This window comes from Phoxinus phoxinus (assembly GCF_949152265.1).
Source record: "Phoxinus phoxinus genome assembly, chromosome: 18".
Taxonomy (NCBI): Eukaryota; Metazoa; Chordata; class Actinopteri; order Cypriniformes; family Leuciscidae; genus Phoxinus; species Phoxinus phoxinus.
In genome coordinates this window covers 15,366,732-15,388,166 of record NC_136893.1, presented here as the reverse complement: position 1 = coordinate 15,388,166, position 21,435 = coordinate 15,366,732, and the positions used below count along the sequence as shown (strand labels likewise).

Genomic DNA, 21,435 nt, shown 5'->3' with positions numbered 1-21,435 from the left:
CACTGAAGACTGAAGTAATGATGCTGAAAATTCAGCTTGAATAAATGACATTTTAAAATATATTTCAAATAGAAAACAGTTATTTTAAATTGTCATAGTATTTCACAATATTTCAGTTTTTTACTGCTTTGGTGAACACCATAGACTTTCAAAAACATTTAAAAAAATCACACTGTTCCCAAACTTTTGAATCATAGTATATTTTTACATATTTTATGTTAAATATAAAGCTGCTGGTGTGCTGTCAGTTAGCCTGATATAATTGAAATTAGCATTTTGCTTTTTTTTTTTGTATGTACAGATTGTCAGACGTCATATTCTTGGCTCTATCATCCAGAGTGAAAGAAGCTACTTAGACTCACTCAAGAGGATCTTGCTGGTCAGTGACACAATTCTGACATCACATCTGAATATCATATTTCTTAATTTTCTCTATGAAGTGGAAAGGATGGTAAAAATAGGAATATAGCACAAAGGGGAAAATAATACTGTTTTAAAAAAGCTTAAAACTGCCTAAGGTGGTTTGCTGGTCTTAGACAGTTTAAGCTGGTTAGCCAGCTGGTCTCCAAGCCTGTCCAGCGGAAGGTGCCCAAAACCCCTCTAAAACCATCAGAACTGACCATCCTAACTAACTTGGGCAGGGTGATTTAAGCTTTTTTTTCAGCAGGTTGAAGACAAAAACAAAATATATATTGTATTATTGTAAATTGACAAAACTGTATGTGATTTGTTTTTATTAAATTAATAGATACATCACAATCTGAATATAAAAGAGACTCATACCTAACGCCTGAATTATATTTTAGGAATATAAGAAGCCTTTGATGGAGGCGGAGCCCCGGATCCTGAGCTTGAGGAAGATCCAGCCCATTTTTTATCGGCTGAAGGAGATCCTGCAGTGTCACTCCATGTTTCAGATTGCTCTGGCCTCCCGTGTGGCAGAATGGGATAACACTGAGAAAATCGGAGACCTCTTTGTTGCTTCAGTATGTCTCCTGTTGTTCTACTAAAACATTCAATTTGTGGTGTTTTTCACAGCTTCTGGTTCTTTGTTCATAGATTTTTTTTTGCTCTGGTAACAAAAAGTTTAGGATTTCCCTGCTTGAACTCTCATTTTGTCATTTTCGATTTAAAACACTGCACAATTGCATAGCTTTGATCCAGCGGATTTGTACGGCCACAAATGTGCTATTTTGAATTCCACTCCACATTTTAAGATAAAGTTTTGTGCATGAATAAGCATTGTCATGTCTGCTTATTAAAGTAAATATGTGTATTAATGTGTAATGGTCTGTATTTAGACCCTAACATGACTCGCTTGCTATTGGTCTCTGTGATGAGGGATCTTTGCAGATGGAAAAACAGAACATCCTTTAGTCAGCAGTTCTATTTTAAGTGTGCAAATTTCCTCTGAATCACCCAGGCTCTGCCCTGCAGCTTAGCACATTTATTTTAAGACCGTTGAATCAGTAAAATTCAAAACAATCATGCAAATTGTCACTTCATAACTATTGACAATATAAATGCAAGCTCAGTGCACATTGTACGGTCACAGATCATTAGTACACGGAAATTACCGGTATGTCTTAAATGTGGATTGTTATGTCCGCCACTGAGTTTATCATTGTCTTCATTCCAGTTTTCCAAGTCAATGGTGCTAGATGTGTACAGTGACTATGTCAACAACTTCACCAATGCGATGGCTCTGATAAAGAAAGCATGTATGTCCAAGCCAGCATTCCTGGAGTTCCTCAAGGTAAACTTCTCAACCTGCCCTTAATTGTTCATCGTTCCTCCTCAGTGCTTAGTATATGCTGCAATACTACTGTTCATATTTAGTGATTTTTAGACATCATAACATGTTTTTTGTGTTGTTCTGGGTTGTAGAAGAAGCAAGCTGCCAGTACAGACAGAATCACACTCTATGGCCTGATGGTCAAACCAATCCAACGCTTTCCTCAGTTCATACTCCTCCTGCAGGTTAGTGCTCCGAAACCTCCAAATACACACACACACACACACACACACACACACACACACACACACACACACACACACAGTTAATGACCCTAATATGTTTAACTATTTATGATGGTGGAATTTCCTCAGGCTTTTCTGTATGGGGAAGTGAAAGACAGATTGCTAGTAAAGCTCATTAAATTTACACATAATATGTGCTTACTATCAAAACCATGATCTGATACCTCACAGCAAATGCTCAAATATGTAAACCTAAACGCTGGTGAAATCCCTCTTGCATGTTCTGATTACATGATTTTTTCATATGCAATGACTTAATTTGCATGAAGCCTCTAGGGTGCTGAGGATGTTACCGCAGGCTGTTTTTCAGGGACATTTGAGTTCATATGAGGGGTGTTATATGGGTTCACAGTTGAAAATGAGCTGAAATGGCTAAACTGGAGAAATCACAGAAAGGTTGCCATAAAATGACATTAACAGTCCATTTTATAGCTGTAATCTGACATATTTCCAGTGAGGGTGGGACTTGATTTTATAGTAAATGTGGTCAGTTTTCATTTCATGTTCCTTTTAATGTGCACTATTGCATGTAAATGTTGACTGAGTAAAGTAAAAGTCTAGACTGGATTAACTTAATTATCGTAGGTTTATTTCCCACATCACGTGGATCTTGTTGCCCTTGAGAAACATCTTTTGCTTGCAGGGGACTGAAGCGTTGGCTGAATGACAGATTAGGTAGTAATGACTGAATATATGCTGACGTATCTGTGTGTGGTCCACAGGACATGCTGAAAAACACCCCTGTGGGGCATCAGGACAGGCTGCCGCTGCAGCTGGCGCTCACTGAGCTTGAGACTCTCGCCGAGAAGCTGAACGAGCAGAAACGGCTGGCCGAGCAGCTCGCCGAGATCCAACAACTTGCTCGTAGCATCGGTGACCGGAACCTTAGTAAGGTCAGAGACCACCGCACTACAAACACACATGGGACACTTCAAAGTATTACCAACCCAAAAACACAATGATTTGACGTTAAGATAATTTGGCAGGCAGTGTGGAAGGACATGAGCTGTCAGCTCATGACTGCTATTTCCACATTTCCTCTTTGTAGAAATAACTTTGGCAAAGGTTTTTTCTTGCCAGGATGGTGAGTTGTCCATGAAAGTGATTTTAGTGGCCGCTAATAAAGACCCTATGATATCAAAGGAGTTTTGTGGCTTTCAGTTCATATCTGTTATCTTTGAGGTCATCTATCTGCTAGCATGGAGGAGCCCCTTCCTAAAATATAAAGACAACTATTTTCGTGTAGGAAGGCCCATGTTCTACAATGTGTGAAAAATAGCAATTGTGAAATTAAAAAGACAACATATTGTTTGCAAAATGAAACTGTCTTTCATTGTTCTAAAGCCAAAAGAAAAAAATATGGAAATAAGCTGCTTGACAGCATAACACCATATGTTTTTGTGTATTTATTTCTACCCACGATTACAGTGATGTTATTACACTATTACAGAAAAACGAAACACTTTTCAATTCAAATTTATTTGGATTGTATTTATAACATGTTGTTTGCAAAATTAAATTTGGCTTTTATACTGTCATTGTTCAATAGTCAAAATAAGTTATTAATATATTATCATACAATTATTACTTTGTATTGAGTTAACAACTTATTTTTTTACGTATTTTTTTCTGCCCCATCTGCATCCCTATTGGGGTTTTCAATCACATAATAAGTTAACTTTTAGCAAACGTACTCACTTTAATTTAAACTGGGAGTGCCGTTATAGGTAAATTAACTTTTCAATAAATAGGTAAATTTATTGAGTAGGGGAACAAAAATATGTTTGTTTTTTTGGCATTTTTATTAAGATTGATTTAATATATTATTAACAATATACATATTTAAAATATGAATTTAGACAATTTTAAGTCATCCTGTGTCCCACTTGGAAGTTTGCTGAGGCCCCCACGTGGGCCCGGGGCCCTTGGTTGAGAACCACGGCACTAGAGAGTTCCCACTTCCCTCAGCAGATGCATTGCACAAATATATCTCACATTCATATGTAAATAAGCAGTTTTTCTAACCTCTAGAGTTGTTAGACTGTGCAAGTGTTACATTCAAGGTTGTTAGAACGATCATGAATTAAGAAGAAGGAGATCAATCAAAAGACATTACTTCAAAGTCATGAGTCTTAACTGAAGAGCACAGACATACAGGTGATGCAAGTGTTCTGTCATTGTGTGGATGTATTCATTTACTTTTTTAAATGATTCTTTTTTTAAACAGCAGCTGAACTCTGATCAGAAGCAGCTGATTCTGTCTGAGACATTGATTGAGACCGTCTATGGTGAGAAGGGTCAAGTCCTCAAGTCTAAGGAGCGCAAAGTCTTCCTCCTGAATGACATGCTCATCTGTGCAAACATCAATGTAAAGTAAGCACTCCTCTTCACATGTCCAGCAATGTGGACATCACAACTCTGTCCTTTCACGAGAGATTTAAGCTCATTTGTGACCCTGGACCACAAAACCAGTCACATGGGTCAATTTTTTTTAAATGTATATTGAATAAATACGCTTTCCATTGATGTGTTAGGATAGGACAATATTTGGCCGAGACACAGCTATTTGAAAATCTGGAATCTGAGAGTGCAACATTTGTTTAGAAAATCGCCTTTAAAGTTGTGTATTTATGTTCGCGATTGTGCTGCATTCACTCACAAAAATAAATGTTTTATATATTTACAGTAGGAAATTTACAAAATATCTTCATGGAACATGATCTTTACCTAATATCCTAATAATTTTTGTCATAAAAGAAAAATCGATAATTTTGACCCATACAATGTATTGTTGGCTATTGCCACAAATATACCCGTGCGACTTATGACTGGTTTTGTGATTTAGGGTCACATTTAATTATGTTGTATTATAATTAAAGAAATCGTTCTCCCAAAAAGGAAAATTCTGTCGTCATTTACTCATCTTTATGCTGTTCAAACCTTGATTTCTTCTGTGGAATAAAAAAAGAAGTTTAGTAAAATGTTCAGCCTGCTTTTTTTTCTTCATATAATCAAAGTGCATGGTGACCAAAGGCCATCAAGCTTCAAAAATGATGACAAAAAGCACCATAAAAGTAGTCCATACTACGCTTTATTTATAAGTTAAGTTATTTATAAGTTACCTGAAGCTGTACGATAGCATGATGTTGAGGAAAAGACCAATTTAAGTTGTTTTTCAACGTGCAACGTGCCAGATTATACATACATATGCAAATATTTTAATTGCACATGAGATTTGAGAGCTTTGGTGGGGGGAGTGAGGATTTTCTGTGAATGATAATCTTAAATTAAAAGCTATTGTATGGCTTCAGAAGACATGTTATATAGTGCACGAGTCATGTGATTACTTTTATGGTACTTTTGTCATTTTTGGAGGTCATCATTCACTCTCATTGTATGGAAAAGAGCAGCATGAACATCCTGCCTAGCATCTTCTTTTGCGTTTGACAGAAGATGTTTAGAATGACATGATGGTGAGTAAATGATGTCAGATCTTTCATTTCTGGGTTAATTAGAGATAAATTAATAAATGACTAGAATTCAGTTACTTGCTCATAATTTATGAATTAAGGCCATCTTCCTTTTAACTCCCTCTTAACTGACACACAGATACATTGAAAGGGGCATTGATAACATCTTTGAAGAGCGAAGGTAACATTCTCACATCTGGCAGGTTTTTTCATTAATGACCACTGGGTCATGCTGTTTTCAAAGACTTCGGATCAGAATGATTTTACACTGGCTTCAAAGTTCTCCTGCACTCCTCAATCTCATCGAGCCGTTCTCAGCGCAGATCATGCATAACAGAGGAATACATGAATAATAATTTCCTGAAATCACAGTAGGGGGTGTTAGGCTCTCTGGGAATCCTTCTGATCACAAAGCTCTAATTGCCTGTCTAATTCCTGGATCTCCGTCACCATCGTTCAGACGTCCTCTGATCATGCATTGTTTGTAATTGCGAGTTGGACTTTGTTTTGCGATCTTAAAGCAATTCTTTTGTGTTTAATCAGGGGCCCTCCAGATATCAGCAGCCTAGTCCCCATCGGTCCAAAATACGCAGTTAAATGGAGTGCCCCCCTGCTGCAAGTGCAAGTGGTGGAGGTGGGCCAGGAGACCCCCCAGCGGAAAGACAGCGTCTACCAGCACAGTGGAAGCAAGCGCCTGAGCTCCACCAACTCTCAAGGTTGGTATTTTTAAGTGTACTCCTTTCATGTGGTTAGAGGAGCATGGGAAAAATAACGAACTTGGCTTTTTGATGTAGTCGGTAAAGCTTGTTCATAGCAGTTTTTTCTATATTGTACAGACACATAATTGGTCCTACTACATATTTATATATGTATGTGTGTATATATATATACACTACTATTCAACATTTTGGAGTCAGTAAGATTTTCTTTTTGTTTCAAAATCTGTTTCAAATTTTTATTTTATTTTTTGAAAATTATGTTGTTGTTGTTTTTTTACCACGGTTTCCCGCAGCACAGCTGTTTTCAACATTGAAATGTTTTACGTCCACCAAATCAGCATTTTAGAATGATTTCTGAAAGATCATGTTATATTGAAGGCTGGAGTAATGATGCTGAAAATTCAGCGTTGACATCATCACAGGAATAAATTACATTTAAATCAGGAAACTGTTATTTTAACTTAATAATTAATAAGTATAAATATTGGTAATAATATAATATATATATACTAATACATTATATAGTACTTATATATAGTAATATATCATATTATTATATAGTAATATATAATAGAAATATAAATATTTCACAATGTTATTGTTTCACTGCATAAGAGACTTCTTTCAAAAACATCAAGTAGTATGTGTGTGTACATTTTAATATTTAATATTTTATTTAGTTTTTGTATTGATTAAATTATATTTTAATTGTATTAAAATACACTTAAATTATGTATTACATCATTTGTAATGAATATTACTTATAAAATAATAATAATAATATCTTTACCTACATGTTGTAATATAAAGAACCAGTCAGTATTGCCACTGTGGCTTCTTGTTTCGAGTTGAACTAGACTGAAGATGGTGGCTTACAGTTCAGTATGAGTCAGTGATTCAAACCTAAAGATTTATGTGCGTTTCATTAAAAGAACTGGCACAATAATGTAATATGTTTATGAATTATAAAGGAATGGAAATGTGAATTAATTGGAGTACACTAGTTTGTATTCGCGGTATTATAGTGGAGCAGGAAACACTGTCACATAGTATTAATATTTAATCTCCTTATAAATTGGATAGATTTTGACTGTTCTCTGACACTGGTCAAATAAATTCCAATTTTCCCACAGTTATGCTTGTTTTACCTTTGACAAATCACTCTCCCAGAACTAATATCAGTGCATATTCCTCCTGCTACATTCATCTTGTTCAGATTCAGAAGACCTAAGGTTTCCTCAGAGCTCAATTTTAAACCCAGCTCATACTCTCCAGCAGGGATAATATACACTCACAGTTAGAGGACACTACAGAGGGTCTAATTCCCGGATAACATGAACCAAAAGTCCTTGGGTGACTCTTTTTTCTTCTTCTCTGCATCAGAAACTTCAACTTTTTCTCCACATCTTTCCTGCTGTGTTAGAGCTTTCAGCCTGATATAAATACTGCACAGAATTACAATGTTAGTTGAGCGCAGCCTTTCCGCTGCAAGAATTTGCTGGAGGCGTATTATTTCAGACCCAAAAGCTTTAATGTGAATATAATTACTGATTATCATGGAAATGTTATTTGTTCAGGAAAGCTGTTTCTGGGACCGCCGCGGCTGTTCCAGGAACTGCAGGAGTTACAGCATGATCTTTCTGTGGTAGAGGAAGTCACGTTGTTGGTGGGCACCCTGCAGGGAGCGTACCAGGTAAAATCCTTAATCATCACACATTTCTGACTGTGATTCCCTTTCTATTAGGAATCTGCAAAACATATTTTCATAGTTATCTGAATGACTAGTCGTTCTTGAAAGGTTAGTTCGTTCAAAAGCCTTCGTTTACTCACCTTCATGTTGTGCATTATTTACTCTGTGATACTCTGAAGATATTTGGAGAAAAGTGTTTTGTTTTGTCCATACACTGGGGTTTTAATTTAGCTTGGACTCCAGTGTTCCTCAACATGCTTTCTTTTGTGTTCCGCAAAAGATCAATGAGAGATGTGAGATGCAAAAGATGGCAAGAGATGTGGAAATATGAGTACTATTTGTAACTTCTGTTTACCATATGAGTATATGAGTCATTTTTGGGTGAACTATCCATTTAAGGAAGGCCTTAGGCTTTTTATAGTGATGTCTCCACTAGACACCGATCAACTGTCGCTGAAGAGGTTTTCAAATAGAGGTAAAGGCACTAAAAAGCAGCACGAGATGAGCCTTAAACATGGCTTAAATCATGTAAATTTCATAATCATTTATAGTTTTTATTATGTCATTCATTTCATGTTCCTTCCTATATTCAAAATTTGTAACAATATTTCTGAAAATGTTTAAATTGACTATTTTAGCTTTGGTAGTATAAGATAAGAAATGTCTTGTTTTCATTAACGAAAATGTACATTTTTAAAAACAAAATAATTCAATTTACATCTACCCTGACTAATATCCAAAGTTTACTGACAGCTATTTGAAATATATACGCTAAATATCTGCAACCTTTTATTGCACATATCTAGTCCACACACACACAAAAACGGATTATGTGTACTAACAGAAACATTGCTCACAGCAGGCGATTTGAAGTCCGACGGTAATTGTCTTGAAATGTATTGTTGAAGGCGGTGGATTTGTAACAAAAGCTCGGCGGTTCTGTCAAAGGGAAGAATTTAGAGACGCAACTTCTCTGAGAGAGTTTACCGTGCTCACAGTCTAGCAGCTTTCAGCATGCTAACACCCTCAATGAGATAGCCTTTATGTATAATGCACAACAAAGGTATTCATAATGTACGTTGTAATGCGTTAAATCGTTTCATAAATCCTTCCTTGTTACATCTGAAATTGGTTGTTTATCATGTATTTTAATGTATTGTACTTTATAAAGGTGTAGCAATGTATTATATTCATGAGATCATACAATGCATTATGAGGTGCGTTACAATCCATAATTAATGCATTTAAAATACTTTTATAATGCATCATACATAAAGGCTTTAAGTAAAGTGTTACCAAAGTTTCTTCTTTAAACCCATCTCTTTTAAAGCACGCCTGATAACATTTTTGAAACTGCATTGTTGACCTCGCTATTTGAATAGCTAATTATAATAGTTATAATAATACCTATTCCTAGTCCCTGTGTGAGGCTCTTTCGCTCTCTAACCTCTCTCTGCGCTTATTGTGTTGGTAATGTCAAACGCAGGGTGCTAATTGTGGTAACCGGTGCTTAGTCAGTCTGACAGCTGTCTCCCGTAAATGTGACTGTGTGCGTGTACAGAATCTCAACACTACGGTGGGACAGGACTGGTGCATGGCTCTTCAGAGGCTCATCCGCATCAAAGAGGACGAGATCCAGTGTGCCAACAAGTGCCGTCTACGGCTGATGGTTCCTGGGAAGCCTGACAAGTGAGTGTCGACTACCCACTGATGCCAGTGGGCACAGGTTACACAAAATGGAGCTGTGCATTAAATTCCCTTCAAATGTGGGCGGATGTGACAGTTGCTCTAACTGAAACGCATTCATCTATTTCATCACACTTGTACCAGAAGGATTTACATTTCTTGGATTTGTCTTTGACAGGCTCTTTGGAGTTACTCTATCACTCCACACAGCCAAAAGACCTTTGTTGATCAAGTGGAAGTTTTAACAGGCTGAACTAAGAGCTTTTAAGACCTCTGGTCATGAACTCTAATGGACCATTAGGGTTTAAAGCAGGGGTCTTTTTTAGGCCAAGGACCCCCTTGGTGGATAATGAGACAGAGCAGGGACCCCCTGTTACATACAGCCTTTACATTTTTTATTATTATTATTATAGTCCAGCATTATACTTATGTTGCTTTCAAATAAATGCCGTTCTTTTGAATATTTTATTCATTAAAAAAAAAAATAATTAAGCAGCACAACTGTTTTCAACATTGATAGTAATAATAAATGTTTCTTGAGCACTAAATCTGCATATTCGAATGATTTCTGAAGGATCATGTGACACTAAAGACTGGAGTAATGATGCTGAAAATTCAGCTTTGCTATCACAGGAATAAATTACATTTTTAAATAAATTTAAATAAAAATTTAAATTGTAGTAATATTTCACTATATTACTGTTTTTACTTTCTTTTTTATTCAAGTAAATGCTGCATAGTCATTACATTACTATTAAACACCATAGCGTGGAAAGCACAATGAAAGCTTTGGGTGAAATTAGCTAAATATTGTTTAATGCATAAAGCATATTATTTTGAGATCAAACTGTAATTGCCGGACCCCCTGCCGTACCGCTGTGGACCCCCTGTTGAAGACCCCTGCTTTAAGCTGAATTGTGTCTTTTGTTGTTGCCTTACTTTTCCCTTTTAGCAGAACCAAACTCTTTTGACTCTTGGCACAAATACAGCTGTACAATTTTAGTCATGTGTGGAACTGAAAGAGGCTTTGTTTCACTTGGATTTTGATTGTGTTAAATCCCTCTTGGATTTTCACAGTTTGTGCATGCATGTGTGTGTGTGTATCTCTTGACAGATCTGGCCGTCCAGTCAGTTTCACTGTGGTCTTAGGTACGCCCAGTCCAATTAGCAAAATCTCCTGGGTCAATCGCCTTCATCTGGCCAAAATCGCCCTGAGTAAGTGTGGTCTCTCACACATGAGTAACAGGTTTTTGACATGAATCTTTCACTTATCATTTTCATGGGTTCATTCTCATGTATAAATGTGCTAGTTTTTAGCTTTCAGTTTCAGTGACAGTATTGCGCCTCTGGCTAAGCTTAATACCGTATGTGTAGGAGAAGAGAACTTGCCTGGATGGGTGTGTGTAGAGGATGATGAAAAGACTAAGCCTCCATTCTGGTGCCCGTTACTGGCCTGCCGGGTGCCTGTGTTTGCCCCAAAAGTGCAAGATCTGAAGGTAAGTGAGAGATATTTTGCATTTGTGTATACTTAGTAAAGAACATTGAGTTGAAACAAACTATCCAGCTACACACGTAAGTCATGGAATGTCATTGTTTTTTGTCATTTTGTCACTTTTTGCCTGAAAAATGTAAGTTCTGTCATCATTTACTCACCCTCATGTTTTGTAAGTGAATTGTTAGTGGTTAAAAGTTTGACTTGTGCTGTTCTACTTATAGAAAAGAAAAAAATAGATCTCAACTGTTTCTCTTAGATAAGATGTTTTCAAGGGGATGCTGGGGGTCTGCAGATATTAAGCATTTATTGTTTATTCATTATTTAACAACATTTTTTAACAATATGCTTCGGAATATTATTTATTGGTTGAATAAAAATACTTTGGAATAATATGCATTAATATGTGTCATATATACATTTATTTCATATAATATTTTAGATTTAATTCATAAGGTATATATTTAATGTTTTTAGAATATATAAAAATATATAAATGAATCTATTTAATATAGTAACATTTAAAAAAAAATCCCTTTGGGTTTATACATCTAATATTACTGTAATAATGGATAGAAATATACACAGTCAACTTGATTGAAACATAAATATTCCATATAATATTTAATAATTGTCTTTGGATTTTAGTACAGACGGGATAACATCTCATTTATTTTGAAAGTAAATGTCATCTTTATCATAATGTTGATATACTATTTAATAACTTCTCTCACAGAGAAAACTATTTCTTAGTAATGGGTCTTTGCACATGAAAAAATATATAGCTGTGTTTCTATTTTAGAAAAGGGGTCCTTCTCAAGTTTGTAAACCTCTATTTTAGACAGCAATGAGATTATAAAATCTTCTCAGATTTTTCTGGAAAAGACCTTAGATTTCAATAAGAACTCTACTTCTTGTACAAGAGTTCAGATGCAAAAGCCTCTAAGTGCCATCTAAAATTTTCTTCTAGAATGATAATTTTTTATCAAGTTTGTATATATATAAGTTCAGTAATTTCACTTGAATGACAATTAATAGGTTATTTTCATTGCCATTTAAGTGAAAATACTGAACTTCAAATATATACGAGCTTGATAAAAATGATCATTCTAGAAGAAAATTTCAGATGGCACTTAGAGGCTTTTGCATCTGAACTCTTCTGTTTATTTATCCTACAACAGTAAATATTGAAATGACCCTTATCTGCAAACTCCTGAAAGAGCAACCGTATGAGCAATGTTTTTCCTGTATCTGCAAGGAAAAAATGTCCTTTGGGTAGTCAGCGTTTGATCTAAGACAAGGCAGAGCGTACTCAGATTAACATTCAGACATTCATTGGTATGCATGCGGAAGTCTGTAATAGACTGCTTACTGCTTGACCAACATCCTAAACTTTTATCTGTCATATCAGTACTGCACACCATGGAGAACTGGCAATCTTTCTAACATAATATTTGCAATCAGACAGGGTGTCTGAACCAAACACATGTTGCCTTACATTTACATTAAGCTTTGATCTTTGGCATTGCTTTTCTACACCTCCAGGTCTGTGTGCAACTTCACAACATCTGGTTGGTGCTTTTAATCCACAGGACTTCACATTTTTAACCAAGACCTTCTGCCAGTTTTGATTATGTTTATTGGTTCTGTTTTCCCATTAGCTTTTATACTGTTATGATTGGTCATAGAACTATTGTGTTGAGGTTGGTTTCTCAATATTCATTCTCAATGAGTCGCTTGTTGATTTCTACAGTGTATTCAACATAGTTTTTGAATTTTGGATTTGCCTCTAAAATACTGTTATCTAGCTTTAACATATGAGGATGACTTGTGATATTATTAAAAGCGTCAGTAAGAATGTGTTGAAAGCGCAAAACCATCAGAAATGTTTTACACTGGATGCCATCATGTTTTGGAAAAAGTGTTGGATTTCCAACATACGTATCTATATAATAATTTCCAGCTAAGTTTATTTTTAAGCAGATTCTGTACATTTCTTTTTGAAAAGTAGACAAACAATGTAAGGATAACTTGCAATGGCACAAATGTAATATAGTACAATATATAACACCCATCAGTATAGTTTATGGCCACGTCTTCTCATTGTCCACACAATATGGGTTTGGGTTTAAATGCTTCTGGGTCATTAGCTCTGTCTACCTGACAGCTATGAAATTATTTTTTGTGTGGCTCAAATGTCTTCCCAAATCCCTAATGTCCCATAGCAAATGTGTTCCATAGGAAGCAATATAACAAATGCTTCACAGCTCATTTGCTGCCGCTGAATATGCTTTACTATTCTGAAGGAGTGATGCAATCATCCTTTAATGATTTCTTTCCATACCGCTATCAAGTCTGGATGTGTGGCTGATGCGTCTTCTGGCTGCTTTGGGTGACGCTCTTCTAAATCTCACATTCTGATCCTGATCCTGCACCTGATGTTTTTGATGTCTTCTGACGGCGGATGTTCTTTTTGCCTCGCATGTGTACTACTTTGAAGTCATACGTTTGCAGCCTTAGGACCCATTGTTCATTGCTGGCAGAGGGTTTAGATTAAGGACTAAATATAGTCCCTTGTATTTTAGTCTGTGATCAAATCAAACTTTCTCCCACAAGCTAACTCACTTTCTGTATGATTACATTTGCATTCAGCTTGCGTTTCAGCTAGCATGTATACATCTTCCCTCTTTGGTACTGAACAAACGCTCGTCTTAACCTTCGGAACATGCATCTGCTTTCATCTGCATTCTGTCATCATGCTTTTTGAAGTACACTCGAGTGCCAGCCTTGCCCAAAATGAGTTTGAATATGTTGCTGTACTGTAGCTCACAAGTCCCTAGAAGAAATGTCTTTATAGCTCACGCACTCTCTGCGGTTGATTTGATTCCTTGCTTTGCTTCCATGATATTCAATATACTCACTTATCTAAATATAATACTTGGATTGGAAGTGTGGTAATGAAATATTCTCATTAAAGGCTGCGACTGATCTATTATTTCATATTTCATATTGCTACTTGGATCTATGCATCATTTCTTGATTAGATGTTGAGATGTGGCCGTTGCACTCAACAGTGGAGGTGAACGTGAGCTTGCAGGGGCGGGTTTATGCAGACTTATGTTTGAAGTCCTGCACATAAAAAAATGCAGATATTAATTGTTCACAATTAGATCTATAACATGCATTTAAAAAAAGAGTGAATTTTCGTTTCATGCTGACTTAAATTTTAATGGCATTGTTTGGCTGGTGCATGAAGTGAGTGAGTGAGTGAGTGAGTGAGTGAGTGAGTGAGTGAGTGAGTGAGTGAGTGAGTGAGTGAGTGAGTGAGTGAGTGAGTGAGTGAGTGAGTGAGTGAGTGAGTGAGTGAGTGAGTGAGTTAGTTAGTTAGTTAGTTAGTTAACAATGCAGAGTGCTTACGTCGACGTGAATACTCTCACCAAGGCAGGCATTTTTATATCTCTGTGACTTTGACCATTTAGACGCGCAACCAAAGACAAAGGCTCCTTGTCTGGAAAGCAGAAAGCATCCTATCAGTAGCAGATTTAGTTCTCTTTCGTGGCTTATTGCGCTTTTAATATTTAAAAGCTTTTTATAAGAGCTTATACAGACATATTTTACGGAATATACGACACATTTATAGGACATAAAAGGTCTCTGCGGCAAAAGTGAAAGTAACCGGTGAAATTTTTTGAAATGTCTCTTGGAAAAGCAGAGAACCAGTTTTACATTTCCGCTGCTGTTCTAAAAATCTTTCTTTCCGCCGTTGCCACAAACAAGCTACACATAGCCGCTTGAATCTAACTGCAGGAGCTCTAGGTTACCATTAAAACGTGGTTTGCTGTTGATTGCTCTCATGGCACTCACAAACAGCACTGAACGCGCACTTTGGCCGCACAAAAACTTGAAATATATTATTATAATATATTTTTGTTAACTCATCCTTAATATATATTTTTAATCCTGATCAGCAAATAAATTGTAATTGGCTGCGTTCTTGCTTTTTCTTCAGAAAGCTGATCTCTAGTGATGTGTCTAATTTTGTATCGATCATTTGTTGGTAATGGGTGAGAGACCTGGTAAGTCACATGATTTTTGTCAAAGAACCATGTGTGGCTCATGAACCACAGGTTCCCGACCGCTAGGTACACCATCTACCTTCAGGGGCTAAGTTAACTGGACCATGCTAACAAACCCTGACATCTTGCTTGCACAGTTTTCTCCCAGTGCGCGACAAGAAAAGTTTTGAGCAAGCCAATTAAATCATTGTTGAATAATGGGTCAGATCCTTAAATTCCAGGAAAAGTCCAAAGCGAAGTTGAAGAGAAATTTCTTGTCTTCGTCACAAGAGAAGCTTCTAGAGACCATATAAATGGAAGCATCTGTGTTTATATTTGTGAACACAAATTTATGTGACAGACTAGATCTGAAGAAGCTCTTAAATATTACCTCTATAAAAAACCTGCCCTAAAAACTTTTTTGTGGGAAATGTTTGATGGTAAAAAAAGAGTGTGGGGGCAAACACCTTCGTTACTGCAGATTAAAAGCAAGGCAGATCTGTGGCTTCTAGAGAAGATGCAGGAATAGACGAGCGGATGCTTATGTGATGTGAAGTTTAGGATGAACACCCATGAGACAAATGTGGCTGTGTCTAAACTCTGTCTTCTCATATAACACCTATCCACCCCCATATTATCAGTACAAAAGCAACAATGAGCTCTGAGATCGAAAGCTGGAACGAGGACAATAAAAATCTGTCATCCGGTCATTAGGAGTCTTCTCTTTTAAAAGATGTTTTTCTGAAATGTTACAGTAAGATGCAGCAGCACAACATTTTTAGCACATTCTGAAGGAAAATGACAAGCCTGACACAGAACCTTGTATAAATAATTCCAGTGGGCTAATTCATGTACATATTAAATATTCTGCCTGTTTTTTCCATGGAGGGGAAAATGTGAATAAAAGCCTTGGCCCCAGTAGATTGCTTAAGATGAAAAGGGGCTCCGTTCCCACTGTGCATATCCAGGAAGAGCGAGTTTGCAGCAAGTTTTGCACATCAGAGTGCTGAGCATCAGGCTCACAGCAGGAGAGGGACAGCAGCAGCCTGCGATTCCCACGCAAGATCCTCCTCAAACACAATAAGGTCTGTTTCATCTAAACAGGTCATCCTCTTACCATGGAAATGTGCTATAGGCTAATGTGTCATGACAATGTAATGGGTTCTCATTACATAAAGATAAAACCTGCCCAGTCCCCCATTTCAATTAGTGTTGTTGTGTTGCTTGCTGATCCTTTAGTGAGCACTGTACAAAGTAATCAGTTGACTTCATTTTAAGGGAACGGTTTCCTCACTTTTTTTAAGTTAAGTAAATAAACCTCACAGGTAATTGAAAAAATTAAGTTATTTGAACTTGACAATTCCACATATTAACTTAATATTTACAATAATAGTTTTTTTTTTTTGAATAATTCGATTTCATGTAATAAAAAGGGACAACTTCATAAAATGTATACAGATTTGTAGCTATAAGTGGAGAAATGGTTGTTGATTTTGGCTATGCTTTAATGCCATAGCTGTGGATAAATCTGTTTTATCTAATGGAAAGTTTGAAACATAATAATAGGACATGACTTGAGTGTGTGCAAAGTGATTTCAATTATGGTCTATTCAAGCTGCTAAAAAGGAACAATAAGTTAAAAAGGGTGCCTACAAACACCACCAATTACTAGAGCTTTCAAGCTTCAAAAAGCATTGCGAAAGTAGGTAAGTGGTCCTAATTACTCAATTTTCATTTTTTGGCAAAGTACTTTTAATAGCAACCCAGAAACGAGTAACTCTTTTCTGTATTTTGTGTCATGTTACACTTAATTGGATACTCCAGGATATTTTCTGGAAGGATCTTGACATGACATGACAATACATTCATTACATACAGGCACAAAAGCTGCCACTGGGGTGGTATCCTTTCAACAGGTACACATTTGTACATATATAGTGCATATTAGTACCTAAAAAGGAACATATTGGTACCAAAAGTGTACATATCAGTACCTAAATGGGACATATTATAACCTTTTGAAAGGGTCAAATGACAGCTTTTGAACATTTCTTTTCTGAGAGTGTACCATTATGAAACAAAACCCAAACACTTAAAACCATTGTATACTTCTCATGAGCTGTAATTAAGGAGCTATTATAATCTAATAATACTAAGTTACTACAACATGTGCTGATTGATGTGTTGTCTTGCTGTGGTAAACAGTGTACTCTCAATTAATAATAACACAGTGTTGGCAGGGGTGGGTTTGTCACTAGACATATGGGCCGTTGATGATTAAACCTGGAATAATGGCATGTCTGGCGTGTGCATAAATTATGTGTGAATGGCAATGGGTGTTTAATAACCTTATGTCTGTCTAATTTGAGCCAAAACACCCTGCAGTCAATTAACTTCTTTTACTTCTCTTGTCAAGCCAAGTGCTGGCTGTGGTCACCAGCCCTTTTAGATATGCTGCAACTCAGCATGCATCAGAGTCGCCTCAGCTGCCAAAACATGGACAAAAACGTAACAACCATGCTTTTCGTAGCTTAAAATGAATTGGAAGAATCTGAAATCCCTTTTATATCACTTTCTGAAACTGAGGGGGAAATCAAAAGATGCGCATCATATTTATCATGCCCTATTTAAAGCCTTCAATCCAAAAAAAAAAGAAGTATAATTCTGTCCTCTAGTTTAGATAATCCTTTGGCTCTGAGTTAGCTTTTTGAACATGCAAAAACAGTCTTTCTTTGATCCCACTGTTGCAGTACTCTAATGATCATGTTTTTGAACAAAATGTGCATTCAACAGGATTTTTATTTTTATTTTTTACGTCTTGACATGAGAATATTCCTTCAAGACAATTCAGTTCACTTAGCGGCCATCTTGGTAACATCCCCAAGCAGCTATGTCAGTAATAGGCTTGCAAGAACAGCTACATGAAGGATAAAAAACTAAAATGTCGGGGTTGCTCGTTGCTGACATCTCTCTGAGCGCAAGCTTAAGTTCTGTGAGTGACAGAATGCCATTTTGATTATTATCAAATATTCATGTTGTCAAAAGCAGGCCATTCTTAATGCTTGCCTTCATGAAATTGAGCCTCAAGATGCTTACTTTGAGGGTAAACAGAATAATATCTACCTTTTTGGCTGACCGACACAAAATTTAGCTGATCTCTTGTTAATTTGAAGGATAAAAGTGCAGTGGTGTCTTAGACATACAAAAATTGCATATAGATTATATATGCATCGTTATATATCGTTGACGTTTAATATAAAATGCTATAGATATATATACACTACCAGTCAAAGCAGTTTTGAATCGGTACGATTTTGAATGTTAAAAAAAAAAAAATGTTGCATTAAAAAAAATAATTTGATTAAAAATACAACAACAAAAAATTGTAATATTGTTAAATATTATGACAATTTTATGCAATGACAATATGCAATTTTCTATTTAAATATATTTTAAAATGTAATTTATTGAATATTGATAGAATATTTTGTAACATTATAAATGTCTTTGCTATAACTTTTGATCATTTTATTTCATCCTTGATGAATACAATTATTGATTTATTTTATTTCTCCCCCCCCCCCCAAAAAAAAAAAAAAAAAATCTTACTGACCCCAAACTTTTGAACGGTAGTGTTTAATGTTATAAAAGCTTTCTATTTCAGATAAATGCTGTTCTTTTTAACTTTCTATTCATCAAAGAATAAAAATGTAAATAACTGTTTTCAACATTGATAGTAATGAGAAATGTTTCTTGAGCATCATATTAGAATTATTTCTGAAGAATCATGTGACACTAAAGACTGGAGAAATTATTCTGAAAATTAATCTTTGATCACAGGAATAAATTACAATTTTTTAAATTGTAATAATATTTCACAATATTAGTTTTATTTTTTTTAACAAATGCAGCCTTGGTGAGCAGAATAGACTTCTTTTGAAAACATTAAAAATCTTACTGATCCAAAACTTTTGACTGGTACTGTATACATAATTTAAATGACTTTTTTTTTTGTATTGTATTGCAATTGAACTGTTTTAATGCTGATTTTCAAAAGTGATCTCTTTATCTTGTTTTTTTGCAGTTGCAGGCTGCCCTATATAACCCTGTCCACTGTGCACTTCTTGGTTTTTCTGCCGCCAGCACATCCTTGCCTCAGGGCTACCTCTGGGTAGGTACATTTTTGCACAATGACAACATCTTTTCTTCTTTATAAATCAATCTGCCCACTGGTGCTGGATATCATACTACAGTATCTCTGTACATCTCAGATGATGCACCTGGGGGTCCCTCACCTCATCTTTGACACAAACATGAATAGTCTACCTCTGACCAGGGCTGTCATCAGTACGATACAAGAGAGAACATCCTAAGCTCCCTATTTAAACTTACTGACAATATGCTTTCCTGTAGCTCAAACAGTAGAGCGTTGGCGCTTGCAACGCCAAGGTCATGGGTTTGATTCCCAGGGAAAGCAAGAGCTAATAAGAATGTAAATGTGTACCTTGAAATGCAATGTAAGTCTTTTTTGGGGATATAAGAGTCTGCCAAATGCATAAATGTAAATGTAAATATGCAAATTTCACAAACCTCCAGTTTTATCACACTTAAAGGATAATTCCGGTATTTAACACCTTGAGTCTATATTTAGGGCCCAAGCCCTGAAAGGGCGCAGAGCCCTATTGTTCTTCTAAGGATTTTTTGTTATTCTTCTTCTTCTTCTTCTTCTTCTTCTTCTTCTTCTTTATAATAATTTCTTTTTCAAGGTTTTTGCCACTTTTGGGGGCCTTAACGTGCTCAAAAACTCTTGAAACTTTGCACACTGGTCAGAACCCGCGGCCATTAGAGCCGGACTGAAGCTGGTACCCGGGCGTGGCAGGGGGGCTCGACAGCGCCCCCTGGAACGGGGTCCGAAAACTTGGTCCATAAATCAAACACGCTTGCATGAAATAATATGAAACTCGGTACACTTATAGATCTCATCGGTTCATATATCCTTCATGCTCTGACTTTTTACCCCAGCCCAACAGGAAGTCGGCTATTTGGGGTAGTTTAAAAAACACATGCAATGGAATTTAAAATACTCCTCCTAGACGATTCAACCAATCACCATGAAACTCGGTGTGCATGAAGTCAAGACATTGAGGATGAAAAGTTGCGAGGGGATTTTTGATACCTCGAACGGTTTGGCCGTGGCGAGGAAACGAATTTATGGCGAATATTGGAAACCGGAAGTGTGTTATAACATCCTCATACATTAACTGATCTTGATGAAACTTCAGCAGTGTGTTCGCTGTAAGAGGCCAATCACATGGATGTGACTATTGTGAGTCAAAGTTATAGCGCCACCAACTGGCAGCAGGAAGTGTGTCACTTTCGAAATGCTTTGAAATCACCCTCTTATTTTTACCCGATTTGCTTCAAACTTCATCTGCATAATGTAAACACACGACAGATGTAGACCTGTGAAAGGATTATTGATATCTTTAATACTGTCGCCATGGCAACGCTTTAAACTTTTATATTCTTTTTGGATGCATTTGAGGCTCATAACATGCTTCAAATTGCATGAAACTCAACATGCATTTGACATTTATTGTGTAATAGACATGTGCGAAGTTTCAGAAACGGGCGTGGTAAGGGGCTCAGTAGCGCCACCTTTAGTCAAAAATGGGGTATTAGTTTTACCTACAGTAACCAAACTCGGTACGTATATTCTTCTCTTCGATCCGGACAACTTTCTAATTTACAGTCATTAGCTCCGACCAACAGGAAGTCAGATATTTTGGTTTGAATGTGTACTGTTTGGAGCATTTTCCCTCTGCCCCTCTGTGTGTGTGTGTGTGAGGAGGGGGGCTAGTTTAGTTTAACCCTTTCTCTGCTGTGTGCAAAATCTCTGGCACTTTTGAGGGCCTTAACATGCTCGAAAACTCTTGAAATTTTGCACACAGGTCAGAACCCGCGGCCATCAGGGCCGGGCTGAAGCTGGTACCCAGGCGTGGCAGGGGGGCTCGACAGCGCCCCCTGGAATGGGATTCGAACACTTGTCCGTATATCAAACACGCTTGCATGAATTAATATGAAACTCGGTACACATATAGATTTAATCGTGCCGAACAACTTTCCCTGGGTCAAGTTTTACGCCAGCCCAACAGGAAGTCGGCTATTACGGGTTGATTGGAGAACGCTTGCTCTCGCATTTGAAACACTTCTCCTAGAGAATTCATCCGATGACCACGAAACTCGGTCAGCATGAAGTCAAGACATGGAAGATGATAAATTG

The 21,435-nt window shown here is 36.6% G+C and overlaps 1 protein-coding gene across 1 annotated transcript in view; it reads left to right on the top strand.

Annotated features, from left to right (window-relative positions):
- The window catches only part of arhgef10lb (Rho guanine nucleotide exchange factor (GEF) 10-like b), a gene marked incomplete at its 5' end in the record, with an annotated part of 42,096 nt that overhangs the window by 10,961 nt on the left and 9,700 nt on the right, over positions 1-21,435 (top strand). Inside the window, 12 exons of the mRNA XM_079588855.1 lie at positions 302-379; positions 807-986; positions 1,640-1,756; positions 1,888-1,980; positions 2,763-2,933; positions 4,268-4,413; positions 6,054-6,226; positions 7,807-7,922; positions 9,481-9,608; positions 10,720-10,820; positions 10,980-11,101; positions 19,237-19,323. Of these exons, the coding sequence (XP_079444981.1) occupies positions 302-379; positions 807-986; positions 1,640-1,756; positions 1,888-1,980; positions 2,763-2,933; positions 4,268-4,413; positions 6,054-6,226; positions 7,807-7,922; positions 9,481-9,608; positions 10,720-10,820; positions 10,980-11,101; positions 19,237-19,323 (1,512 nt within the window). The remainder of the gene's footprint in view (positions 1-301; positions 380-806; positions 987-1,639; positions 1,757-1,887; positions 1,981-2,762; positions 2,934-4,267; positions 4,414-6,053; positions 6,227-7,806; positions 7,923-9,480; positions 9,609-10,719; positions 10,821-10,979; positions 11,102-19,236; positions 19,324-21,435) is intronic.